This window comes from Heliconius melpomene, chromosome 17 (genome assembly GCF_056956725.1).
Source record: "Heliconius melpomene rosina isolate 202511_hmr_F chromosome 17, ASM5695672v1, whole genome shotgun sequence".
Classification (NCBI taxonomy): domain Eukaryota; kingdom Metazoa; phylum Arthropoda; class Insecta; order Lepidoptera; family Nymphalidae; genus Heliconius; species Heliconius melpomene.
Window position 1 is genome coordinate 14,289,079 of NC_140405.1, and position 25,143 is coordinate 14,314,221.

Below are 25,143 nucleotides of genomic sequence, written 5' to 3' on the forward strand. Positions count from 1 at the left end.
TATGTATTTTATTTAGATGCACATATCCATAGTACTTAGTAGATATTTAGTGAATATTTGTATATATTTTTCGTAATTATCAACTTCTTAAACGAATCAAATGACTTACTTAAATTTTATTATTAAAATTTTTATAAGTGTTACCCCACTTTAGAGAAAAAGTATTCTAAAATACATAATTTTTATCCTCGTGAGGGTTAAAAGATCGACTGGTTGTGGGTTCGATTCCCACTAGGGGAAATGAAATATTTATTTAAATTTATTATATTCATTCTGAATTTGATTTTTTTTTATCCTCACGTATTTTTCATATCTCAAAGTAATTGACAGATGCAACAAATTCCGTCCAATATTTGCCTAAAACCAGTTAAAGGAAAAAATATTCATAAAGATTCAATAAATATTATTTTTAAATTTGCATCAAACGGAAATAGAACTCTCAACTACAGAGAGACGTCAGTGTCTACTTAATATTAAGTATACAAAAGGAATAAATAAAAAATACAAAATTATATACTGCACCAAAAATATATAATAATTAATATAAAATGTGACATAAGTAACACAGTATTTGGTAGCGATTATAACACATACATACATTCAACGACCGCGATCTACTCGAAAATATTCGAAACGTCAATTCTGACAGCTGTCGCTGTGACAGCGGGCGCGTGTTGCTATATACGCTTATATATTTATACAAAAAACGTCAATCTACTATAAAAATAGGTAAAGGTGTGACAGCACCGGTTTAAGGCACGATTTTTTGGGTAAATTTCTTGTAAAATATACTATTTACATATATTTTTCTTTCATAATTGCACTAATAACAACGTTGCATATAATATTTTAGAATTGGATGGATATAGGATGGTTTAAAACTCGAAAAGCCATAAACTCTAAAAATACAGATAATAATCTATAATTACCTATATACTATATAACATACAATTAAAATGAACTTTTTTTTTTTAAATTGTCAATACCTTCCAAATGCATATATGGATAAAAATATGTTGGATTAATATTTTAATTGAAAAAAATGCTAAACATTACGAAAACAGCTTACAATTTCTATACAAAATGCATTCGGAAGTTGTGTTCAACATGAAAGGACAGTAAGTTCATTACTCGGAAGTTGTGAATTGTAATTTAACAATTATTTAAGCACTATCGTATGTTAAATATAATATAAAAAACAACAATATAAAATTTTAATAAAACCTATTTTAAAAGAGGGATGTTACATTCGACATTTTTATAAAAGAAAATTAATGATAAAATAATGCAAAACTTTTAAAAATCTAGTTTAGGACTAGAATTAAATTTGTAAAAAAATATTTAAAATTATATTGTGATAATTTGACTTATTGTTGATTTATAAATACAAAGAAATATCATGTCCCGGCATTGTGTATTGCCATTTAAAAAATAACGCTATAAGTACTGTCTCCTACAAACTAAAACTAATGTTAAACGCAAATGCTGTTATAAATACTAGAAAAAATCTATATTTACCTGATTATTCATTTTTGTACAAAGTTTTAGTTATATTTTTTTTTCTAAATAAATTGAATAAAATTAATTAAAAATAAATGAATAATCAGTATAAACATACATACAAAATACAAAAAAAAATTAAGATTTCACCGCTAAATTGTCATACTATGTTCAGTGGCAGTGTTGCCAGTCGCTTCAATTGGAAGGTGGTAGCGGACACTATTTCTTTAACAGTTTTTCTTCTTCGGGATTACAATCACCTTTATCTTGAGGCTTGAAAGTCGAATTTGTTATAGGACTTGCCGATATTGGTATAAACTGGAAAAATATAATCAATATTTAAATAAATACATTAATTTTAAATAATCAATTTTATTTTGGGTTCATGCTGTATTCCACATATAGCAGCGTTCCCCAAGCCAGTCCCCCTGGCCAATTTCAGAAATATTACAATGCGTATTATGTTGCGGATGTCAACGCCGCGCTTTGACTTGTTACCAAAGCAAAGAAATTCAAATGATCTATTCCTCCTAGTGAAAATGGAAGCTATCACCGTATACCGTATATATCAAATTTCCTTACGACGGCCATTTCGCTCAAATTCTACATGTTCTCTTATTTAGAGAAACGAACGTCAACGCCGCTCTTTGTCTTAATACTGCAGTGTAATAATATTTTAATTAAATTTATGGGTGTATTATTTGTGGTGTATGCGGGAAATAAAATTAAATTCAAAGTCCAAAACAATATTATATTATCTTTTAAATAAATATTGTATAGTAAAGCAACAAAGTTCACAATACACAATAAGAAGAAAAAGAAGGCGCAATAGAGAAAAGGTAAAATATTAAATATATTAATTTGTCACGTGGTATTATATGGAAGGATATCAAGCAAAGTAAAAAGGCTTCCGCGTCGGAACATAAATCACGACTGGTGCAAAGCTTACGCGAGTCGCGGCCGGCGCTCTACTTATTCGACTCGATTTTACTATTGTTGTAGGTTAGTTAACTGTGAATGTGTATGTGTTGTCTTTGTTATTTTATTGTGTAATAAATATATATATATAATGTATAAATAAATGTGTATGATAAGATAAGATTTATTACTGAGTCACCCACAAATTTGATTATTATAAGGTTACATTTGATATCATGTGTGAATATGAATATACCTCTTAATATATATAAGAATAAGAAATTGAGCCAATACTTTAGAGTATTACCCACCACTCCTAATATCTAGTCTTAGGAGAATCCAACGTCTGACAGCGTGAAAGCAAATAACATATTTTGGATATAAAAACATTATTTTTAAAAATATAGGTATATATTAAAAACATAATATAAAAAACACATTAACATACCGGTTTAGGCGGAGCTTTATCTTTGACGTTCTCTAATATCTCCTCAAGTCTATCTCCTTCGCGTAGAAGCTGAAGAAAATATAATAAAGTTAGTTTGTTTCTAGTTTCATAACAATTAATTAGTTCATTATCCATCTATAAAATCTGAAATTTCCAAGCCCTAGTAAAAAAGAATAATTTATTTCCATTTTTCCAACTAATCATTCTTTACATACAACATGCTGTACTGTTTTTTAAAGTATTTTTTCACCCTTAGAAGAGAAAAATACTTATTACAAAAACAAAATTTGAACGTAACTGGACTTGAACCCGTTCAAATTTTGCTTAGTAGTCAGAACCATGGACCGTTTCCAAGAAGCGTAGGTTCAACTCCCACTACCTTTTTTTTTTTCATGTTTTCTAAAAAGAATCGTGAATTCTGTAGATTATCGTGTTATACACGATAATACCATATATAATACCATACCTTGTCAACTTCAGGTTCAATCTGTTCGTTGGTGCCTCCCTTATTCAGAGCACCCTTCTCCATCAGTGTTGCACGTTTCGCCGCTAAATACATGGATCTGTAATAACAAATGTATTATAGTGTGGGTTTGATACCTGAGTTATGAAAAGAATTGATGACTAAAAAACGTTTCAGCTAATCAGTAGTTTTTTAAAAATAGGTTTAAAGCAAAGAATGGATTGTCATATTACTAGTTCCATTAGTATCACTACTTATTTTAACAAGTTCAAAATATATTAAAAGCATATTGGAATATGGAAAATGGCAATGGAATGCTATTCCATTTATTTCCTTTTCCTGAAAATATTATACCCAAAAATAAAATAAACGTAATAACAATTACCTCTTAATAGTCAAATAGTATAATTCAGCGATGGCCCGCACTGAGTAATCCGGTACGAAGGTGTGACGCAGCATCGAGTCCATGTTTAGGTTTTGTAGAGAACCCAGGGTTGATGGCGCTGGGGTCTCCGCTGATGAAGAAAGAAAGATGAAGAAAGTTTATTTATTATTTGTCTAGTCATAAGAGCGAGAAATGGAGAATAAATTATGTTACACAAACTTCATGTCTTCTTTACTCCTGTATATAATGTCATAATAGTCCGGTATTTTACACAAAAAAATATTAAATTAAAGCAGCAGATTCTAAATTGTGTAATTACATTATATTATTTGGCGTTCTACGCCGCGTAATTACGGCTGTACAATATCTTTCAGTCAGTCTTTCTTGTAACAACTTATTTTTGTTGTTACGTAGATGCTAACAAAAAAATTAATAGTAGCCTAACCGTCAGTTACACGCGCATCACCAGGGTCAGCACGAAGTAGTCCACCTGGAGATATATAAAACTCACCAAGTCCCACATTCTGCGTGAGTGCTTGTACCCCGAAATAGGTGAAGGGACCCGCCTCGAACACCAGGTTCTCCCTGCCCACCGTCACCTCCACGCGCCCCTCCAGGATCAGCACGAAGTAGTCCACCTGGTAAAAGACGAAAATAATTAAAATTGTATTTGAAAAATAATCAGTTAAGTAAACAGTAATTAAGTTTGACTGTGCAACGTTCAATTGCCAATTTACTTGATGATAAAATATTAGTTAGAAAAGAAAACAGATAGATAATAGTTACTTACAGATTTTCCTTCCTGGAAAACATATCTCTTAGGGTCATTCTTGTCCTCGTCTCCTCTCAATTTGATGTGTTGTATGACATCTTGTTTCAAGAGACGGCGTAGTACCGTCTCTGATATCATGTCGCAGCGGAACGCGTCGACACCTTGAAAAAAATATGAATTATATATAAATGGGCATAATAACAAAGGCCAAGCCAATAATGGCTTCTGGTCTGGTGCCCATTCCAGAATATGTTGTGTATGTTTAAGACAAAAAGTAAACATTTTTAGACTTTTCTAAAACAATTCCGTGTAGTACATATGTAAATGCTTATAATATTTTTTCTTTAAAATTTTCTGAACCGTCTGACCGTTAGTTTTACAGTATTTTAGTCCTCGATCAAGTTATGGTATTTGAAGGACTACAAGAATCCTTCCATAGACTCAGAAAACTAAGAAGATACGTACTAGTACTCATAAACTGGAACGTAGCTAAAATCAACTGTGGTGAAACGTGCACGCGCTGGTGTTGGTGTCCCGCGAACGCGGCTATGTCGTGTAACTTGTTCATTGGACGCATTAGACGTTTCTTTGTACGGTTGTCAGCTGTGGAAGGAAAGATAGTGATAAATAAGTTCGAAGGAAGCAGTTTTCATGTTTTATCCCATACATAGCGGGGAAGGCAGAAGGGGTCTGTCTAGTAACAACATTCTATTCCCCACTTTCCGCCCAGTTTTTAAAACCTTGCGTCAATCTTGCGTTTTGTCTTATAATAACGACCTCCATATTTCCTCCTTTTTTAATTCCAGCTACCGTTCCACCCACCTAAAAAAACACAAAAAAAATCAACAAACAAACACTCCACTTACAAATGACGTCGCTCTCGTCAACGATCTCCGCCTGTATCATCTCCTCGATGACGTCCTCCAGAGTCACCAGTCCCACCGTCTCGTACACGGGGTCGCCGTCGCCCTCCTCTATGCGTTGCACGAACGCCATGTGACCTTTGTGGCCTGTGGGGGAGACAAAATAAAGAAACAGTCAGATGCGAACAAATACATTGTATGTGGCAACATGTGGCAAATACATTGTGTGTAACAGTGGCAATCTGTAATCCAGACTAGAGTCAACAATCAGTCATCTTTTTATAAAATTAAAAAACAGGTTAGCTGTTATAAATAACACGACCAATATATTAATCTTGATATTCTTATTTTTCATACAAAAACTTTTTGGCAACTTTCCTTATATTTTTGCAGTAACTCTTAAACAAGAACATCGTCTAGGATTTCCTTTGATTATTGGCAACGAGCGTTTGAGTTATATAAACTGACAATAATTATATTTTTAATTTTTTTTGTAGGGTTTATAAGTGTTAATTTGATTGAAAAAAACTGGTATCCAGAATTCTCTATTCTCTCTAAAAAGACCAACACAAACAATAAAACTTGTCGATTATTTGTAAAACAGTAACATCTACTTTACGGTTCGCGTAAGTCTTGTGCCAATAAATTAATCTTTAATGTCCTAGAACTTGGTACACTTCTAAAAGAGTTGGAAGACAACTCACCTTCCTTGAAGTGTTTCAACATAACGTCCAGAGTGATATCTTCGAACACAAAGTTGCACGGGTTCTGGTAGTACTGGCAGAGCGTACGCAGCGGCGTGTTGTCGTCGGGGTCCACGAAGGCCAGGTCCTTGATGAACAGCACCGTCACTATGTTGCCGCGGTTGCCCTCGTATACCGGGATACGGGAGTAACCTTGATATTTTGGAGAAATTGGTTGGATTAGACAGGAACGATAAAATTATATATTTGGAATAAGTATACAAGACTAGACATGTAATTAGAAGTTTTCAGAAAGGCAATCCTTGTATATATTGTGTCCGAAGCCGGTTATGTAAAGAATTTTTTAAAATATAATTATTCCTCCAAGTACGCCAAAGTCGCTGACAGCGTATATTTTATATATGTATCTGATATAGTGAAATATCGAAGCTTCGGCGCTCCTAGATTTGCCTCCTCAATCCTCGGCTTTGAGGTTTGACTATAATACTAACAAAAAAACGCTGTCATTTTCTTTTTCTATAATATTATATTTATATTTACTAAATATTATATACTAAGTATATATCTGTATTTAGTAAATATAGATATATACAAGGACTAACGACTCTTTGGATCCCCTACATTCATGTTTCTAGTAGAGTTTGATCTCTCTGGAAACCTTGTACCTATTTTTTGTTATTATACGTTTTCTTTATTTTCTTTCTTGTGAGGTACCAAATACCACACGTAACGTACGTACGTATGTACGTAATACCGAATGAACAAAAAACCTAGACAATAGACCATAAATTACGAAAAATATTTAATAATATATTTTAATTTATGTGTAAAATGATGTAACAATCAGCTATTCATATTATACCATTACTTCAATACAATATTCATCATTCATACCATGAGAACAATAATTATTAATCTTTTAAGAAGCAAATCTATGTAGTAACTCCTAAACAATTCTTAGCAACAATAGAACTTCAGGAACTACAGGTTCGAATTGAAAATTGTTTTCTTGTTACATTTGTAACTCATTGTACCCGAGGTCAGAGCTACCTCCAGCAATTAGAATACGTCATAATTCACGCACAACTTTTAGTTATTTTAATTTGGATATAAGAGCAAAATCCTAAGTTAACCTAGTTATTATGTAGAGAGATGTAGAAACTCACCAGATTTCACAATTTCCGTCATAGTTTCAAAGTCCAATACACTATTGATGGGCAGCATGTAGCAGTCCTTCAGTTTGGTCATAACGTCCCCGACGGTCTTTTTGCGAAGGTCGAGAGCACCTGATATAATATTTACTTCTTCTTTGTCCAAGTCATTTACGTGGTTCGTGATCTGGTGGAAAAAAATAAAAGGGTGGAGAAAGAAGTGATTTGTCTCTAGGGTTGCAATGTGTGAAAGCATGATTAATGATCATGAAGAAAATTTTAAACAAGTATACTCAACTCTGAAGTAGGGTAATGATACATTCGTTTGAAACTGAGGAGACTTCATCTGGATGTTACTAAGAGGTTTTCAATAATATGAAGTTATTTTGACTACTATACATGTTCAGTAAAACGAAGGAAACAGTAATTTTGCTAACCTTCACTAACTCCTTTAGCCTCTCCCTGTTGTAGTGTGTACCAATTTCCTCTCCTAAGAAGTAATCCAGAAGTTTGCTGGTCGGCCATGCGAGTGGAGCACAAATGCCCATAACAATCTACAAAAGAAAACAAAAAATTAAAAGAATACTCCTTTAGATAAAGAATACTCCTCCTACCAATTGATTTTGATAAGGTTTTTTAAGTGAGATAAATCAAAAACCAAATATTACAAATATAAACTTTCTCCTCAATATTAATCGAATCCACAACAATGACGTAATGCCTCTAAGTAAGTCTAAGTAACTAATTATAAAATAAACAAATTACCTTCATTATCCAAATACTCTTAGCGCCAATAAACAGTCCGTGTCTTGCACAAATAGCTTGAGGCGTGATTTCTGCTATGAACACAATAGCCAGCGTCGACCCTATTACAGCAACTAAGCCTGACGTCAAATCATCCAAAATAACAGTAAAAGTGCTGTTCACAGCAACGTTACTCAGCAATATCGTACAAAGTAAGTAATTTCCATGAGACCTGACCGGCATGATTGCTCTGGCGTACTTCCTCTCTTTTTCTGTTCCAGTATTGGCAATAATTTTCAGTTCCGTTCTATCCAAGGCCATAAGCCCGAGATTCAATCCGGAGAAGAGAGAAGCCATCATTAGCAATATGACAATCAGAATGAGGGAGGCCCACAGTGGTAAGAGTTTGTCGTGTATGCTTAGAATCTTCCATTTTTCCTTTCCTTGATGCACGAAGTCTTCCTCGGGGGAGTTTTTGGCGCATATATAGAACTTGTGGTCCTCTAATGGCATGGGAACTATTAGTTCGAAGAGTGCTGAATCAGCATCCGTGGATTTTACCTGTGAAAAAAAGATAAAAGATATATTTCTTAATAAGACTATTAAGTGAAAGTGATAATAGGATTTACTTTATTTTGCTAACTTAAATATTATTTGACGTCATTTGCTAAGAAGTTATTTTCAAATGAAAAATTATACAATGTCTTACTGTGTAACATTTAAATGTACAATAATTAACTATGGTTTATGAATTACGATAATTTTATTTAAATCTAATCTTAACCTTTATCTGATAGCTGATTATAGCAAAAAAAAACAATTTATTGTAACTAGAGCAAGGTGTTCATTCTATTACAATATTACGAACAAGGTTTTTTAGTATACTAAAGCCATTGAAATCCATTATAGCTCATTGGCAGTATTATTTTTAGGCGGAAGATGAACAACGAGGATTTTTCAGTATGGAGATGGGTGCAGTGTTAAAAGTAGTTACACGCTGTATCACGCATACATCAGGGTAAACAGAGGGAACCTAGTATTAGACAATCTATTTTCCACTTTATACGTAAATTCGATTTAAATGGCGGAACTCAACGACGCGCTTTGTCTTGTTACCAAAGCTGGGAAATGAAAATGATTCATTCCAACAACAGGCCCATAAATCACTTACTCAGTGATTGACGTTAGGCCTTCAGAAGTAACACAAAGAAAGCATGGACACCATTATCAATATAATTATGTATGTGTACAAACGGTAGTGTCCATCAAGAACAGTTTTATCGATAGGCGTGGCTATAAACATATCCCCATATTGTAATATAACAATGCTTGTGTCAATTTTTTATTTGAAACAGAATCTTAACACCAGGTTTCATGTGAATATCCTGCAATTTAGGGATACAGCGTGAAGCAATTCATTTTAAATAGTACTAACAAATGTTCTCGGTTTTAAACAAATTGCTTATAAAGCCGCAAGTGTAACATATCGTTTAAATATTAATGAGAAAAATTACTGACTATTAATTATGTATGTAAATGTTATTTATGGATTTATTAAGCCGGGCACCCGTCGTGGTGTAGCGGCACAGAGTCCGATTGTACATACTCGAGGGACGTGAATTCGGTGCCCACGTTGCGGCGTTGAGTTCCGTCATTATGATGTACAACGTGAGGTTTAAAGCTAATACCGTCGTGTAATTGCTTACGTATACTAACATAAAGCTAGTTTTGTTGAACGCGCTAATCTCAAAAACTACTGTTCTTTTATTTTATGTAGCCTATGGGCTATCTTTACCACGTCGGTTACAAATACTTCGGGCATTTAGAAGGTGTCATGTGTCATTCGTTTGACCACGCCGGCGAAGCCGCAAGAAAAATGTAAGTAGAATATAAACAATTAAGATAAGACGCCTTTAATTACTTGGAGGTTAAGCGGAAACCTAGTATCATATTCTGAACATGTTCACACGGTAAGTTTACGTTCGGGGCTTTTAGAAGTATTAGTCATACTATATAGTAACTAGTAAGTAATGCATAGCCACCATTCTATCGTTATCTTACGTGTCCGATTAACTTATGTTGGTACATATAAATAAACTAATATAGTAACTTAAACACAATCCTCTCAAACGAAAGTGTTATCAAAATCGGACAAGCCGTTTCGGTTATAATCCCAAAAATACAAAAGACAAGCAAATGTAAACGTTATAAAAATGCATTTAGGTTGGCACAATATAAAAATTATGAGATAGGATACCTATCTTATCATTTCTATCCATAATAAACTCTGTTTATATATAGTTATATTATACCACAAAGTTCTAAGTAAATTGCCTGATCGTTCTTTAGAATACATAACCACATTTTTCACTTATAATAGTAACAGTAACTTTAGTATTACGTCAGCCTGAATTTATAATGCTAGAAAATGTAGGTGATACCCTACTATTACGGACGAAAGCAGATTTAAATCGATTCGAGATTAACGCAGCCTCAGCAACAATTAACTTAATGCGTCCACAAGTTTGAGGGTAAGTGGGGAACAGAAGTGTTATAACGGGAACGGAGTGTCTTAAGACTAGGTTGTGTCTTGTCTTACCTTATATTCTTCACCTTTGACCATAAAGTGACATTTAGTACCATAATTCTCTGGAACGTGGGTGAATGCTATCACAGTATTCTTCGTAAAGCCTTCACCGAAAACTCTTAAAGTGAACTTCGTGTTTCTCAGCACACTCGGGATCATTCCTTCAACTAACTTGGGCTCTTTTTGTGCTTCTTCAACCCTAAGACCAACGATCTTTATTTGCCCAGGAATTATTTGCACAGGATTGGCTTGTGCTTTTTCGACTGGCTGTGCTGATTCAGCTGGCGGCGGTATTGCTGTGACATTAGCTTTCACTTCAGCGGTTGGTGTACTTTCCGTTACTGTTTCTCCAGCCTGACGTTTGATTCTAAGTGATTTTTGACCAGGATTTTGATCTGCGAAGGTCTCAATCATTACATCTTCAATTTGATCCCCATATTTATTAACAGCTAAGTCCCTGTAGTAATTTTTAACGTCGTCATTTTCTAAATCTGTTATCTCATCGTGTGGTGTTTCTTCAATTTCATTTTCTGATTGCCTGTGAAGATAAACAACTATTAAACATGATTTTTTAAATAATTATTAAGAATATTATAATACAATAATAATAGCCACTGTCGAGGCGTGGAGTTTAGCCACTCAACCCGCTTTATCTCGAAAGTGTGTGTTCATAATTATAACTATCATACGGAATCTTACGGAAAATTGTAAAGAAAAATTATAAAATAAACTAGGACTTAGAACTACGTAATATATTGATTTATCTAAGAAATAATAATGCACGAAGGAGGCCTCATAGTACACCCCACTCTGGTAAATGAAATGTTTAATATTTTTATTTTCTCGGTAAAAGCGCAGCGTTGAGTTCCGCTACCTAACGCACAATACCTCGAAAATTCGGAACGTGGGAAACGGAAAATTAACAGAGTGTCTCTACACTAGATATGCGTAAAGCTAAAAAATAATCTACGAAATACAAAATGATAGACAGACATACGTTATAGTAAATTACGTGTAATGTTGAATTGTTACACTAACACTTAACCCAGTATGATATACTCGTACCATGCGTATTGATAGTGTAATTGACACAATTTGTATATTGAGTGAGTTATCTCACCTACTGGTAAAGAGAGACAACCCACATATTATAAATAAGTCGTCACCCTCCAATTTTTCCCACTTCTGTAAAATTTTCGGGAAACTCAATGCTTCCCTATTTTCTATCCACAAGCCAATTGTCAACCCTACGTGACAAACTTTCTAAGTCCAGTAGTAGACCATATAGTCTATTACGTTACGAGCCTCCCCCTGTATGTAGCACACAGCAGGGTATTCAGAGGGAACCTAGTGTTAATACACACTGCGTTCCCATTTAATACTACTCTACCCCTTGTTCCGGCGAAATCTCGGGGTATTGCGAACGAGGAAAATGAAAATATTAAATATTTCATTTTCCCGAGTGAACATCGAACCAACAACCATCGCGTTTACAGACGCACGCTTGTGCCCTGTGCTACGACGAGCTCACAAAGGCCGCCTCTTGAGATAATTTCTAAATAGAGATTATCTAAAAACTTGAGAATAACTTACATTATAATATTTATTTTAAGTCCCTACTCACCCTCAAACTGAGTTGGAGTGATGTCAGCAATATAACATTAATGCCGTTGAAATGGACGCTAGCACGCGATGGCTAGCTTCAATTTTGTTTATTAATCTATGACCTTCCCATCAAATTCAATGAACAGATGACAGGGTTGGGACTACCCTCATTTTCTTATCAGAAATCAAATAAAATAAAAAATATTTTCTGGCCAAAAACTGTTTTACTAAGTCCAGTCGTGGTGCAGGGGCACAAAGAGTGAATGAAAACAATCCCCACTCGAAGAAATTAAATATTAATTTAAATGTATATTTCCATTTCTTCGCTCTGGTGTCCAAGCAAAGCGCGGCATTCACTTCCACTCAACACGGAATGCCTCCAGAATTCGGTGGAAAGAGGGGACCGGAGTTTTGAACGCTAGGTTCACTCTTCCTCCCTTGCTGTGTGCAGGATACGTGAAGCTGATTTTAGTTTTACTGTTATACTGTAAATTATATAACAGGAGAAAAAGGAGAATTTATACATATTTTAAGCGATAAGTATAGCTATGGGTTCGATTTACTCTCGGGAGAACTATTGATCTTATTTATCATATTAATTTCGGCCACTCAACATGCACCGTCTCAAAAATTATAACCTGCATGGGGAACGGAGTGCCTTAACATTTGATTCTCTTGTTCTTTCTTTTGCCTACTCAGCTATGCGGGAATAAGCGTGAACCTGTTAAAAAATGGAGAAGCCTAATCATTTATTACCAGGAATTATCAGCCCAAGGTGTGGTTCTGATGACGCTCTCTTATTATAATAATCTTGTAGCAGCGCAAGTTCTTATTATCTTGGTCATAAAACATGATAGGCAGTTAAGCACGCAGGTATCTTGCATCAATACGCTCATGTTTGATCAGATCGTAGTGCTATTTTAATTTCTTTTCCACACAATGTCTCAGTGTCAAAAATCCGGTCAGTAATCGTAAAGTAAATTGGGAATAGAACACACGACCATCACGATTAACACGCTGTCGCACTACGCCGTGACGATTATATTTACCAAAGTAACCCTATCTGTCTGCCTGTATCTTCTTAATGGTCAACTCGTTAAGCCTATTTTAATACACACTTATTACGGATAAGCGTTGGAAGGCCATATTCAATTTCATATAAGAATTCGACGTAGGCGTGGCGTAGAGCGCAAGCAAGCGACTGTACGCGACGGTTGTGGGTTCGATTTCTATTCGAGAAAATTAAATATTTAAGATTTTCATTTCTTCCCTCCTGTAACGAAGTAAAGCGCGGCGTTAAGTTCCCCCACTCAATAAATAATGCTAAAAAGAATTCGGCCCAAAATCGAAAACGGAGATGTCTTAATAGGATCAGAGTGACTTAACATTAGGTTCCCTGCTTTGTACGGAATACAGCGTAAAGATGAAAAGAAAATTCAATGGGACTCTTCCACTTAACAACAGTTCAATTTAGATTCAATTCAATTTCAAATTACAATTTAGATAAATTGTGATGACGGAACCTAACGCCACATTCTATCAATTTTGTTCAATCGATTACGTCCAAGCTTGTCGAGACAGCATCAAAATCTTAGAATTTTTCTTGCGAAATTTGCCAATCCCATCTGTTCGACGAACACGCCGCGTCTACTTGGGTCGCCGCCAGCGCTATGACGTCATACTGTATTTTAAGAGTCACGCATAATATGAATTATATTACAGTTTGCACGCTGTACTTTCACTTTTGCACGTCACTATTGCCAGTGCCAGAAAGTGGGTGTTTTTTTTTTCATTAATTGCTTAATAGGCCTTTTATGCCCAACGATGATTTGTCTAACTTCTAATATAGTTAAGATAAGAATTTGTCAAAATAGCTATTTTTCAGTATTGGGTGGAAAAAATCTAAGAAGTCAGTTAACGATATATCCACACAGCAGGATAGCAGAGGGCACCGAGTATTCAATTTCCCGAGTAGGAATCGAACCTGACGTCGAATCAGACGTAGTGAACTTGAAGCGCTGCGACCGAGGTATAGCTGTTGACGTAGGTCAATAGCTACGTACCTATATCGTAAACAGAATGCCAATCTTGAATTAGGTCATTTAAATATAACACATTAAATTATTTATATTATAAAATAATTATTACAGTAAGGTCGTCGTAGCACAGTGGGGCAGCTAGGATTTGAACACCACTCGAGCTAATGAATTACGAACGAACGAACGAACTAATTTCGCCCAAAAAATTGAGGCGCAGGGAAACAAACTACTTTAAGTCCGACGGTTGTGGGTTCGATTCCCACTCGTGGGAATGAAATATTCGATAGTTTCATCTCCTCGCAGTAGATACGTTGCAACGACACAAAGCGCTGCGTTGAGTTCCGCCACTCAACACGCAATAACTCGAGAATTAGTTGGAACATGTGGAACGGAGTGTCTTAACACAAAGTTTCCGTGATCCTTCTGGCTACTCTATAAAAAGAGCTAGCTATAAAAAAGAGCATTGATGTTCATGGCAGTAGAAGAAGCGAAAAAAGTAAGCAAAGTAACAAAATTTTACCTACAACGTTAAAGGAGGATACAAAATATGAAACCGAAAACGAAGGACTGACAACTACTATATTTTGTATAAAAATTGTTCTATGTTGCTAGATAAGTGAACCACCATACCAGAGTCGGAGACAGAATAAGAAAACAGTCAGCCATAAAAATCCCGAATTTGCACCAAAACATTGTTAGTTTACCTGAAATTACTGTTTTAAACGTAAACACAATGGATTCTGTTGAAGAGCATTCCTTTGAGTCTACTATAAACAAATCAAATTCCTGAATTCTTTGTAACAATGTACTACATATACAATTGGATTGAATCTTAGTGGAAGTCTAAATAGCATTTTCCATAAAACTTCATTTTTATTACAGGAATGGACGGATAAAAGACAAATATTTTTAAAATACGTATAAATAAATATTTAAAAATTGTGGAGCTCAACGCAGTTTGCAAAATGTATGGCTTAGACGATTTCTATTATACATATCTTTCATTACTACGGAATAACATTTAAAAAATTTAAAAAAAAAACAATTACAAGTGTTATTTTGAAAGTTTATCAGAGATATTGTAACATATTTAATTAGACATAATATATCAACAGGTAAAAGACGGTACAATATTCTCAGCATGAATTACTTATATCATTATTTTTTTAACATAAGTACCTATTCTTAAAAATGATAACAAAATAAACAAAAAGTAATTATCCCAGTGTTTTATTTTTTACTGGAAAATATAATAATATATAAATAAATATATCTCGGATAGGCAAATGAGTTGAAGCATTAGTCATAATATAATTAGACCATAAAAAATAGACACATCCCAGCAGACGGTGTTTATGGCGGACGTAAAGCTAAGATGGCGGCGAGCGAGGCGCGAAATTACACTATAACTTTTTATTTCCATTTAGTATAATGGCCGTTTAATTTGTTAGCGTCATTCGGATATTTAGGTCATATTAATGAAGTTCTTGCTGCAACATGATACATTTATGATCAAAGTTTTTTTTATCAGCGTCATGGTTTTTCCCTAAAACAGTACCCTGTTAGACAAGGGGAACTTTGTGTTAAGACATTTCGTTCTTCATTTTCTGCGTGAATTTGAGATATTGCTTGATGATGGCTAACGGAATTTAACCCCGCGCCATTTATTGAACTGGTATTATCGACTACGTTCTCTATAACAAGAACAAAATCGGACAAGTGTCGAAGTAAAAGTTGGGCTCGCCCACAGAGAAAAATCAAAAAAACTAAAACAAAATATATTATTTATTTATCATTTCCTCCAACCTAAAAGAAAGTATGTAATGAAGTTTATTAAGCAAATAAACCAGACCGCGTAAGGTGGATAAAAAAGACATTTCCTGCTTTTTCCCGGCAATGGGGGATCCTTGTGTTAAGACTCCGTTTGCCCCGCACTATACAATTTGTACAGTAGGTACAATGTTGTTGAGTGGCCGAACTGAACGCTGCGTTTCGCCTACCCTAGTGAGAATGTAAAAAAAGCTAAATAAAATCATTGCCCCTAATATGATAGAAACCACAACCATCGCGTGTATACTACGCTACCTAAGGCAAAGCCTCTAAGGCAAAATTAATAATTTAATTAAAATTAAAAAGCTATTACAATAAAATTTTAAGTAAGTATAATTATTTAGGCGTTCATTTCTCCAGTCCTGGCGACCATCCAATACTGTAGTAAGGACATATCATACCGAACGAAAATAAACATAAACTAAAAAATTCTCAATGCTTGCCAAAATATTTTAATTTTCAATTTTTTCATAACAATTTAACTTTAAGCTTCACCCCGCATTTAACAGGATAGGTAGAGGGAACCTAGTGTCACAGTACTCCGTTCTCCATCTGAATTTAAGATATTAGGATCTGAAGGTTGTATACTGCCAGAGAGAGACCACTAAAAATAATTCATTCCCCCAAATGAGAGTAGAACCCATAATCATCACTGTAAGAGTCAATCACTGATCAATTACATCACAACCACCATATTGTCATTATGACTAAGTACAGTTGGGACGAGTTTTACCGAATTAAAATGTCATTCTAATATTTGTTTATTTTTTTCGTAGATTATAATTTATGAATTAAACGGCAGCTTAGAGCGGTTTATAAGTACAGAACATAAGATTATTAAAATAACACCTCAGGATAGCTCTCAAGATCGATCTCACAGATGAGAGCGGTATATAAATAAACACGGTCGTTAAATATCTAGAAATAAATAATGTATCTTGATACATGTTGAGCAAACCGTTTCGGCCTAGGGCAAACTAGTTTTGCCTGATATCAAGTTTGGTCAGTAACATCTACATAATATGTAGTTATAATTATATGGTTCAAATAAGGATTCCGACAGTTTTGATGGACAAATATATAACTAAGACCTACAAAGCACCCATCTAATGAGTTGTAGCTTTTGGAGGTAAGAATCTATATGGTTGAACGCGGCCATTTGACGAGGAGGGCGATGCCGTAGGTAAAACCTAGTCTACGTACTTATGTTCCTAAATATTGACAAGATGACTAAAATAACAGTTATTTATACATATTATAAACCAACACTTACAATATTTACCTCCACCGGTAATCAAACCAACTGACTTCCAGAAATTCTACTATCGCTCAGTTTGGTCAGCACTAATTGATGAACAAACAGAATAATCTACCAAATAAGTCTCAATTATGCTCCACATGTCAAATCTTGGCCATTATCACTCCCAATGTGTGTCGAAAAATATACTTTACTACAATCAAAATAGATATTATTATTGTATGCATATATTCATATATGACGTTATCATCGCCAAGTTAGGAAGGGTATGTTTGTACAGGCGGTAGCTATATATGTTATATATGTCGCAAAATCTTTAAAATGGGAGAAAATTAAAGAACGGAGTGTATTCACACTAAATTTTCTCTGCCTACCCTGCTAAATACTGAAAACATTTATAATATTAGTAGAACTACAATAGTTGTAGTATGGTTTTCGTATATATTAATTGTAATTACATAGACTGCTAGGATAACTGATGATTTGGTATTTTTAAAACTTTTCTAAACGGTAAACTTTATGTAAAATCCTGCTATAATAATATATTATAGATGCTAAAGTTTATGTGGTTGCATATTTGTTCCATTTTCATGCAAAAACTACGGGACGTAAGCAAAAATAACATATTCTTAATATAGTTCCAAGCGTAAGTCGTTGTTTAAGATTCGTATCACACACGATGTCAAGGAAAACGCCGTGGGAAATCCACCACTTTTAACTGTGAAAGATTATTTCGCAGTTTTTTATTATTTTCAACGGATACCGTCGTGGCACGACATCTGAATGTAATATGATAGCTTCGGGTTCTATTCCCGTTCGGGGGAAAGTTGACGATGACAAATTGGGCGGACGGTAGGGAACAGACTGTCTTGCCAGCACAGTAAGACGCTTGTGTAGACCGTATACTCTATAATATATATTCCAGGTTCTAGTTCAAATATAGATATTTTTGGTATATGAAAAACCCAAGGCTACACAGAGATTTATAATATACTTTATAATTTAATGTTTACCGATAATAATATATGCCGTGTCTTACTTATCTGTTGTTACTGATGTTGAAGGTATGGTATGGCAACACTAATCTATGATAGGCAGTCATGTAGTTAAATAAATTGTATAAATGGCAGTAATGATTTCTTTTAAACTAATTAGCCATATTGGACTGGAGCAATGTGTTCAATGCTACAAATAAATTTTAAACTAATTCTTCATATACAAAAATTAAACCTGAGAGAGCTGAACATCCAGACAATGTATAGAACCTTGTCAAACTAAACAATCGGAACATTTGCAGCGAACAACAAACGTTTACGACTGAGCGTTCAATGTGACGTAGTTCTAAATATATCCATTGACACATTTTGCTGAACCGATATGGGTAGGCGGAAAAAACTCAAAACAACTTTGAAATAAGAAATATTTACATCGCCTGTTATTTAATACTAATTTTTACTTTTGGGAGGTTAAGGAAGGAATCACATTATAGTAACAGCTTCGGTTCACTTCCGATCTCAGTTTGTTACAAATATTTGAGAGAGAGATGAGAAAAACTAAGAATTTGATCCGTGGCCAGCACTATAGTGTGAATCCTCCCTAAAGCATACATCAAATACCTATAACATATAAAGTAAACAACAGCTTAGACAGCACATTCATAGCCTGTTAGACGTGAGGTGTAAAACGACGCTAACTCAAAATTAAAAGTTCCACCAACAAGCGAAGCCAAAGGAATATCTAGTATAGTACATAAAACTATACGGCCAAGCGTTATAATGGATTTACTAATTTTTTTTTTATTTCTTTTCCTTTCGCGTCTGGACGTGATGAATGCGTATGCAATATTAGCACAAACGGGACTCGAATCTGTAATAAACGTTAAGGTGTCACACAGCGGTATCATTTTTTTTTATTATGGATGGTCAAATGGAAATAATTACATGGTTTGTATGACACATGACAGATTCTAAATAGGGGAGGATGACACATTCTAAGTGGATATTTGAACAAATACAACTACATATTGACCATTTTATTTTGATGGCCATATTGAATTTACAATGTCACAGATTATACATAATAGTAGATAGATAAAATTATTTATTGCATACACAATAGTACTTAACTAACAATATATTTTTCGTTTAAATAAAAACCTAGTGAAGATCTTGGGTCCGCCGGATTTTAGAGGTATTGGGTAGCAGTATTCAACGCCGCACTTTGCGTCGTTGCCACAACGACGAAAATAAAAATATTAAATATTTAATTTCCTCGAGTGGGTATCGAACCCATAACCTGTTTACAGTGGCACACTTGTGCTCCTGCGCCACAACTAAACTTAATCTATTATTGAAATATTAATAAGTACTACCATATACACGCGATGATGCGATAACAACCAGAGCTGGATAATTTATAAATATTTAGGCGTTTCAGGTTAAAATATTCTTAGCCAACAAAAATATAATAATAGCCTATTTATTATTTTTCTCAAGTAAAGTTACTTCGATCGTTTCCGTTACCGTCTCAGAGTGGCGCAGTGAAAAGTTTACATGTATCCAAATTAGCACAACGGTAGAGAATTCAACATTTAATCGAGAACATTTTTCAGTCAAATATTTTAATATTAATTTATAATTTTACTTCAAAATAAATGAATGAAGCGGTCATTTTATGAACGTCAAATAATTTATCAGCAGTTCACTAAAGTGACCGGTGCCTCAGACCTGAGGAAACCAGCACATCATTTCTTCGCCCCAGTGACAACTCAACGCACAGCGTTGAATTCCACCAACACACGCAGATGAGATGCGAGGGAACGGAAGTGTTTTAATGAGAACGGAGTGACGGACGCACATTTTACTTTAGTATATATAGTGTATATGTAGCTGTAGGCTGCAGGCAATGATGTTGGCAGCTAACCAGACGCTTCGCCAGACGCTACTCGAATTAGGTTATGATAATTGTGTACAGTACAGTGCGCCCGATGAGTCGTGGCCGTCGCGAAGTTAGCTGTAGATGGCGCCCACGACTAGTCGTCTGTACTGTACGATAATAATTTGGGGCGAAGCATTTTATGATTTATGTTAAAAAGTATGTAGATTGGGCCGGTAGAGGGCATTTGAAGCCACTTCTAGGTTTCACTATAAAAACGGTATTATGCAATATTTTTTTAGCTTCTAACAGTATCCCGCACATAGCAAGGTAGGCAGAGAGAACATAGCAACCTAGTGTTAGGAGATTCTTTTTCCGTTGATTTAAAACACTTCCGTTATGTATTATCATAAATAAACGCTATTAATCCGGTTAAAATAGTTTCATTTAAAATGTGTAATAATCGTGAAAATCAAAGAACTTATTACACTTCCGTTCCATTAAAACACTCCCCGTTTCCCACATTTCAGGCTAGTTGAGTGGCGGAATTCAACGCCGCGCTTAGCGTTGTTACCGAAAGGAAGAATCGAAACCACAGCCTTGTGCCTTTGCGCACAACTAGCCTCTGGTCAGAATTTCTGACAATTGTGTATTCATTCCCTCAGTTACTTCTACTTAATCAGTCATTCGAAGCTGCACATGAAAGCTACTAAATAATAAATATAAGCTAGTAGTATAAAATTGTATAATAGGGTGTGAATTAGAGCGTGGTATATTTATATAACAGACATTACTAGTCGCCATTTTGATAATATATGACTCGCATGATGCAGATAAGGAATTTGTTTATATTCCTCATTTAATGTTATAATTTTTTTATTTTCACACAGTAGTATTGATATTTAATAATAATAATATTTTTATAAGGTAAAACGGGAACGATCTTCCGTTTTACCTAAAATGTAAAACGGGAGCGTCTCCGTCCGTTCGTCTCTCTGGCTGTATGTCTTGAACCATGACAGTTAAAAAAAAGAATAAAATAAATCGTACGGTTTGACTCGCAGTTGGCCGGTTTTTAATTTATTGCAGGAAACACAATCAAAATTATTAAATAATCTTTCCGTATATATATTTTACTATTTTTTACAGATTTGACATAGCAACAACAAATGAGCAGTATAAAAATTACTTACACATTTTTTTATACCGTAAAGACAGAAAATGCTGGAGAAGGCTAGAGAAAAAAGGTATATGATGCTGAACCGATATTGATAAAATATTAAAAAATCACGATAACATAGTTTTAGTAGGTACTTACTAATTTGTGGGCAAACAAGTAATTACGAAACTTTTACTTTACTACATGATTGAACGCCTAAATAGATCATCGTGCTCAAATATTAACCATTTCCAATAAAATAATGTACATATGTGGGTACATACATATCAAACCCATGACCTTTTTCTTTGAAGTCGGTTAAAAATTACGAAACCGCAGCCTCCTAATTTGACGAAATGACTCACGACTATCGAAACACATGACTTACAGTATGATTAATAGTCCATTTATATTATGTTGAATAACAAAAAAAATATATATTTTTGTTATTAACTAGGGAAAGCGCGACGTTGAGTTACGATACTCAACACGCAATACATGCAGGATTCAGAAAAGGTGGGAAACGGGAGTGTCTAAACGTGGGGTTGCCAGGTTCCCCCTGTCTACCTGCTATATGTAAGATACAGCCTGTTTTTTTTATTATTATGCAATAATCGTATAAAAGTTACATTTATAATAATAAGTTTTATCAAAACAAAATATAACTATTAACTTGATAGTTACATTATAAAATTACATTTGTATGCACAAATAAAGTACTTAATGAGTTCACAAATAATCGTATACATATGTACATTGTATATAAGTGTGTGACTGTAAGAATCGTGTTTATAAGTTCGATTCCCACTCTCCCTACTATTTGTATATTTTAGCTTCACGGTGCTGTACATTACCCCGCCTACATCAGGGTAGGCAGAGAGAATTTAGTATTAAGACACTTCGTTCTCATTTAGACACTTCCGTTAACCACTTTCCGCCAAAACATGGAAGCATTACATGTTGAATGGCGGAAATCAACGCTGTGCTTTGCCTGGTTCGTCACCAGACCGAAGAAACGAAAATATTAAAATAACACCTTACACCTTTGTGCCACTGCACCACGACAGGTGGAGGAACCCAATTAGGTCGGGTGGGGTAGGAAGGAAAAATTTTGTCTATGGGGAAATATAAAAAGAATTGTCTGAAAATTTTAAATAGTTTGAGGTTATCGACGACGGAACGCGACGTTATTTAACACGACGTCTGACTGTAAACGCTATGGCTGTGGGTTCCCTTCCCACTTGAGAGAACGAGTTATTATCATTTATTAGGTATGAGAAAACAAAGCGCAGCGTTGAGTTCTGCCACTGAACAAGTCTCAATAACTGGAGTAACGGAGAGGACGGAGTGTCTTAACACTAGGTTCCCTCTAGCTACTCTCCAATACATGAGATAACAGATATAGCGTAAAGCTAATAGAGATAAATAATATGAAATATACAGATACATAATTAAGAACTGAATCTGATAATTAAATAAACTTATTTAATTACATGCAAGCGAAATCAACAGGCGGACAACAACTCACCGCTGAGTGGCGATGACGTCACCTTCCAAATGGTAATCCAGCGGGAACCATTCTTTACCCGTTCCACCACATAAATACAAGTTCGCCGTTCTATCAACAACAATTTCTACATCTTCACCTATAAAATTAGATTGTAAACGATCTAAACGACACACGCCCGGTACAGGAGTCAACGACCACCGATCAAAATCGCCGTCAACATTCAAAAGGTAAACACATTTATTTACATCACAATTTCTCTTCAACACATTAATAGAAAACAATGGCGTTGATGATATAGAAGTTAGGTATAATAAAAGAATTATACCGCTAGTCCGTAAACCGCGCACACGTGCCATTGCTGTTAGTTGCCGCGACTGTTTGTGAATGTATTCTGATTTCTGATTACAAACTACGGCTCGTATAGTGACGCCCGCCTGTCAGTTCGCAATGTTGCCAGATGAACATTGTTTTTGTTTTTTAGGCAAAGGATTTAATTTAAAAAAATTATATATACGGTGTGATTTATTTATGATTCCATTATTATATTATTAGATTCCGATCGTGACGCAGAGGCATAATGTGTCAAGTTATAGGCGACAGGTTGTGGGTTTGATTCCCTTAAGAAAATGTACGGGGTTCAGTTCCGCCACTTAGCATGCAATGCCTCCAGAATATAGTGGAAAATAGAGAACAGAGTGTCTTACTACTAGTGGGATACAGCATAACGCTAAAAAAGTATTTAAAAATATTTGTGTAGATATGATACATTGCCTTTATGAATTTTTTTGTATTCTGTAATATACATATTGTTTAATGTATCAAAGTTTATCATATTTTAAAGTAATAATATGTTTTAAGGTTATAAATATGGAATCATTTCATTATTAAATATGCTTATAAAATTAATTTAAGTATAAATATATTAACATCACCGTCAACATCACCGATACTTACATAAAAAATCCTTTTAATTTTTGGACAATTTCATTTCATTTTGGCCTCTCTAAAATAAAAAATGAGATATATCACTATTCTAGAAAGAATTTCATTAGTGTAAACAGAAATTAATTCAACAAGATTAGAGAATGATAAGATTCTTATATAAATTAAAATAACAATTGACATATACGTATTCCCCAAAAAAAGTGAAATATTTCAATTGCAACACAAAGTTAATTAGTTTAGGGATGAACATTTCATTGACTATCGATATCGATTATTAATTTTAAAAAATATTTAAATTTTACGTTATATAAAATAAATAGTATAATTTATAATACCTATCTTAACGTACTTACGTAAACATTATTTATCATATTTGCAACATAAACCAGACAAGGACGAATACAGATAAGATTTGATAGAGATAATAATCGTTTTAGTAGTTAAAGGGATTATATAACTCTAAATATATATATTTAAAATATTATCATTGTAATTACGTTTATATTATCTAGTTATCTTCGTAAGTAGGCAGAATATATATGTTTTTGAATCTAAATGTTGTTTTTAATGAATAAGCACGACAGATTGTGGGTTCGATTCTCCCTCGAGGAAATTAAATAGACTAATTTTCTTGCCCTGGTAACGATTCAAAGCACAGCATTGAGTTGGTTATGTATACATAGCCGAAACTATTAGCTTTAGAAAGTTGAAAGCTGTTAAGTTTGCATAGAGGTATGTTGAGGGAGTGTAGAAGAACAATAAGAGATAATTTTCAATGGGAAAGTAGTATATCTAATAATAGAGAATATGAAAATTTTACAAATACTCAAGTCCCATTAAGACACCTCCGTTCCCCACTTTCTGCCAAATTCTGGAGGCAATACTTCTTGAGTTGCTTTGTAACAAGAGCGATTAAATGAAAATATATTTATTTTCCTTGAATAGCACTCGTATTTCATAAATAAATAAAAATGTACATAAACTGTTTCGTATACTAGACTTTGGAAAATAACCTATTTATATGATTTAAGTACATCAATCACAGACTATTATATACTATTATCATTTTTATTAGCTCTTTAAGCAATTCGCAGCTTATATATAATGTACTATCAAATTAATGATAATTTATTAATTATTTTTAAATATAAAGACTTTACTTATTATTTTAACAAATCAAGATGATACGCTACAAAGTATGCACATGACTAGCACTATCTATTACGACGGAAGTCGTAAGTTGTATTCGCGCGTGGGGTAATTGTTTGTTTATGCTTTGTAAGTGTTTTGACTTTAGATAGACCATTAGTGCATAATGGTAATAACGCTACACTGGATATCACGAATTTGATCCTTTATGAAACTTGCACAATTAACGGTTTTACACT

General features: G+C 34.2%; 1 protein-coding gene across 2 annotated transcripts; it reads right to left on the minus strand.

The window, feature by feature from the left end:
• Positions 1–509: 509 nt before the first annotated feature.
• Positions 510–23,219, minus strand: LOC146530495 (unextended protein-like). Of its 2 annotated transcripts, XM_085199865.1 has the most exons (15): positions 22,829–23,219; positions 10,548–11,073; positions 7,970–8,509; positions 7,642–7,758; positions 7,220–7,391; positions 6,054–6,245; positions 5,353–5,496; positions 4,952–5,089; positions 4,505–4,647; positions 4,226–4,352; positions 3,715–3,844; positions 3,333–3,429; positions 2,867–2,935; positions 2,730–2,764; positions 510–1,818 (listed from the first exon to the last, which is right to left on the minus strand). In XM_085199865.1, the coding sequence occupies exons 1-14, from the start codon at positions 23,164–23,166 to the stop codon at positions 2,735–2,737; spliced, it is 2,763 nt and encodes a 920-aa protein (XP_085055991.1). In that variant the 5' UTR covers positions 23,167–23,219; the 3' UTR covers positions 510–1,818; positions 2,730–2,734. The 2 variants fall into 2 exon arrangements, with proteins under 2 accessions (XP_085055991.1, XP_085055990.1); XM_085199864.1 differs by lacking the exon at positions 2,730–2,764.
• Between the last annotated feature and the right edge of the window lie 1,924 nt (positions 23,220–25,143).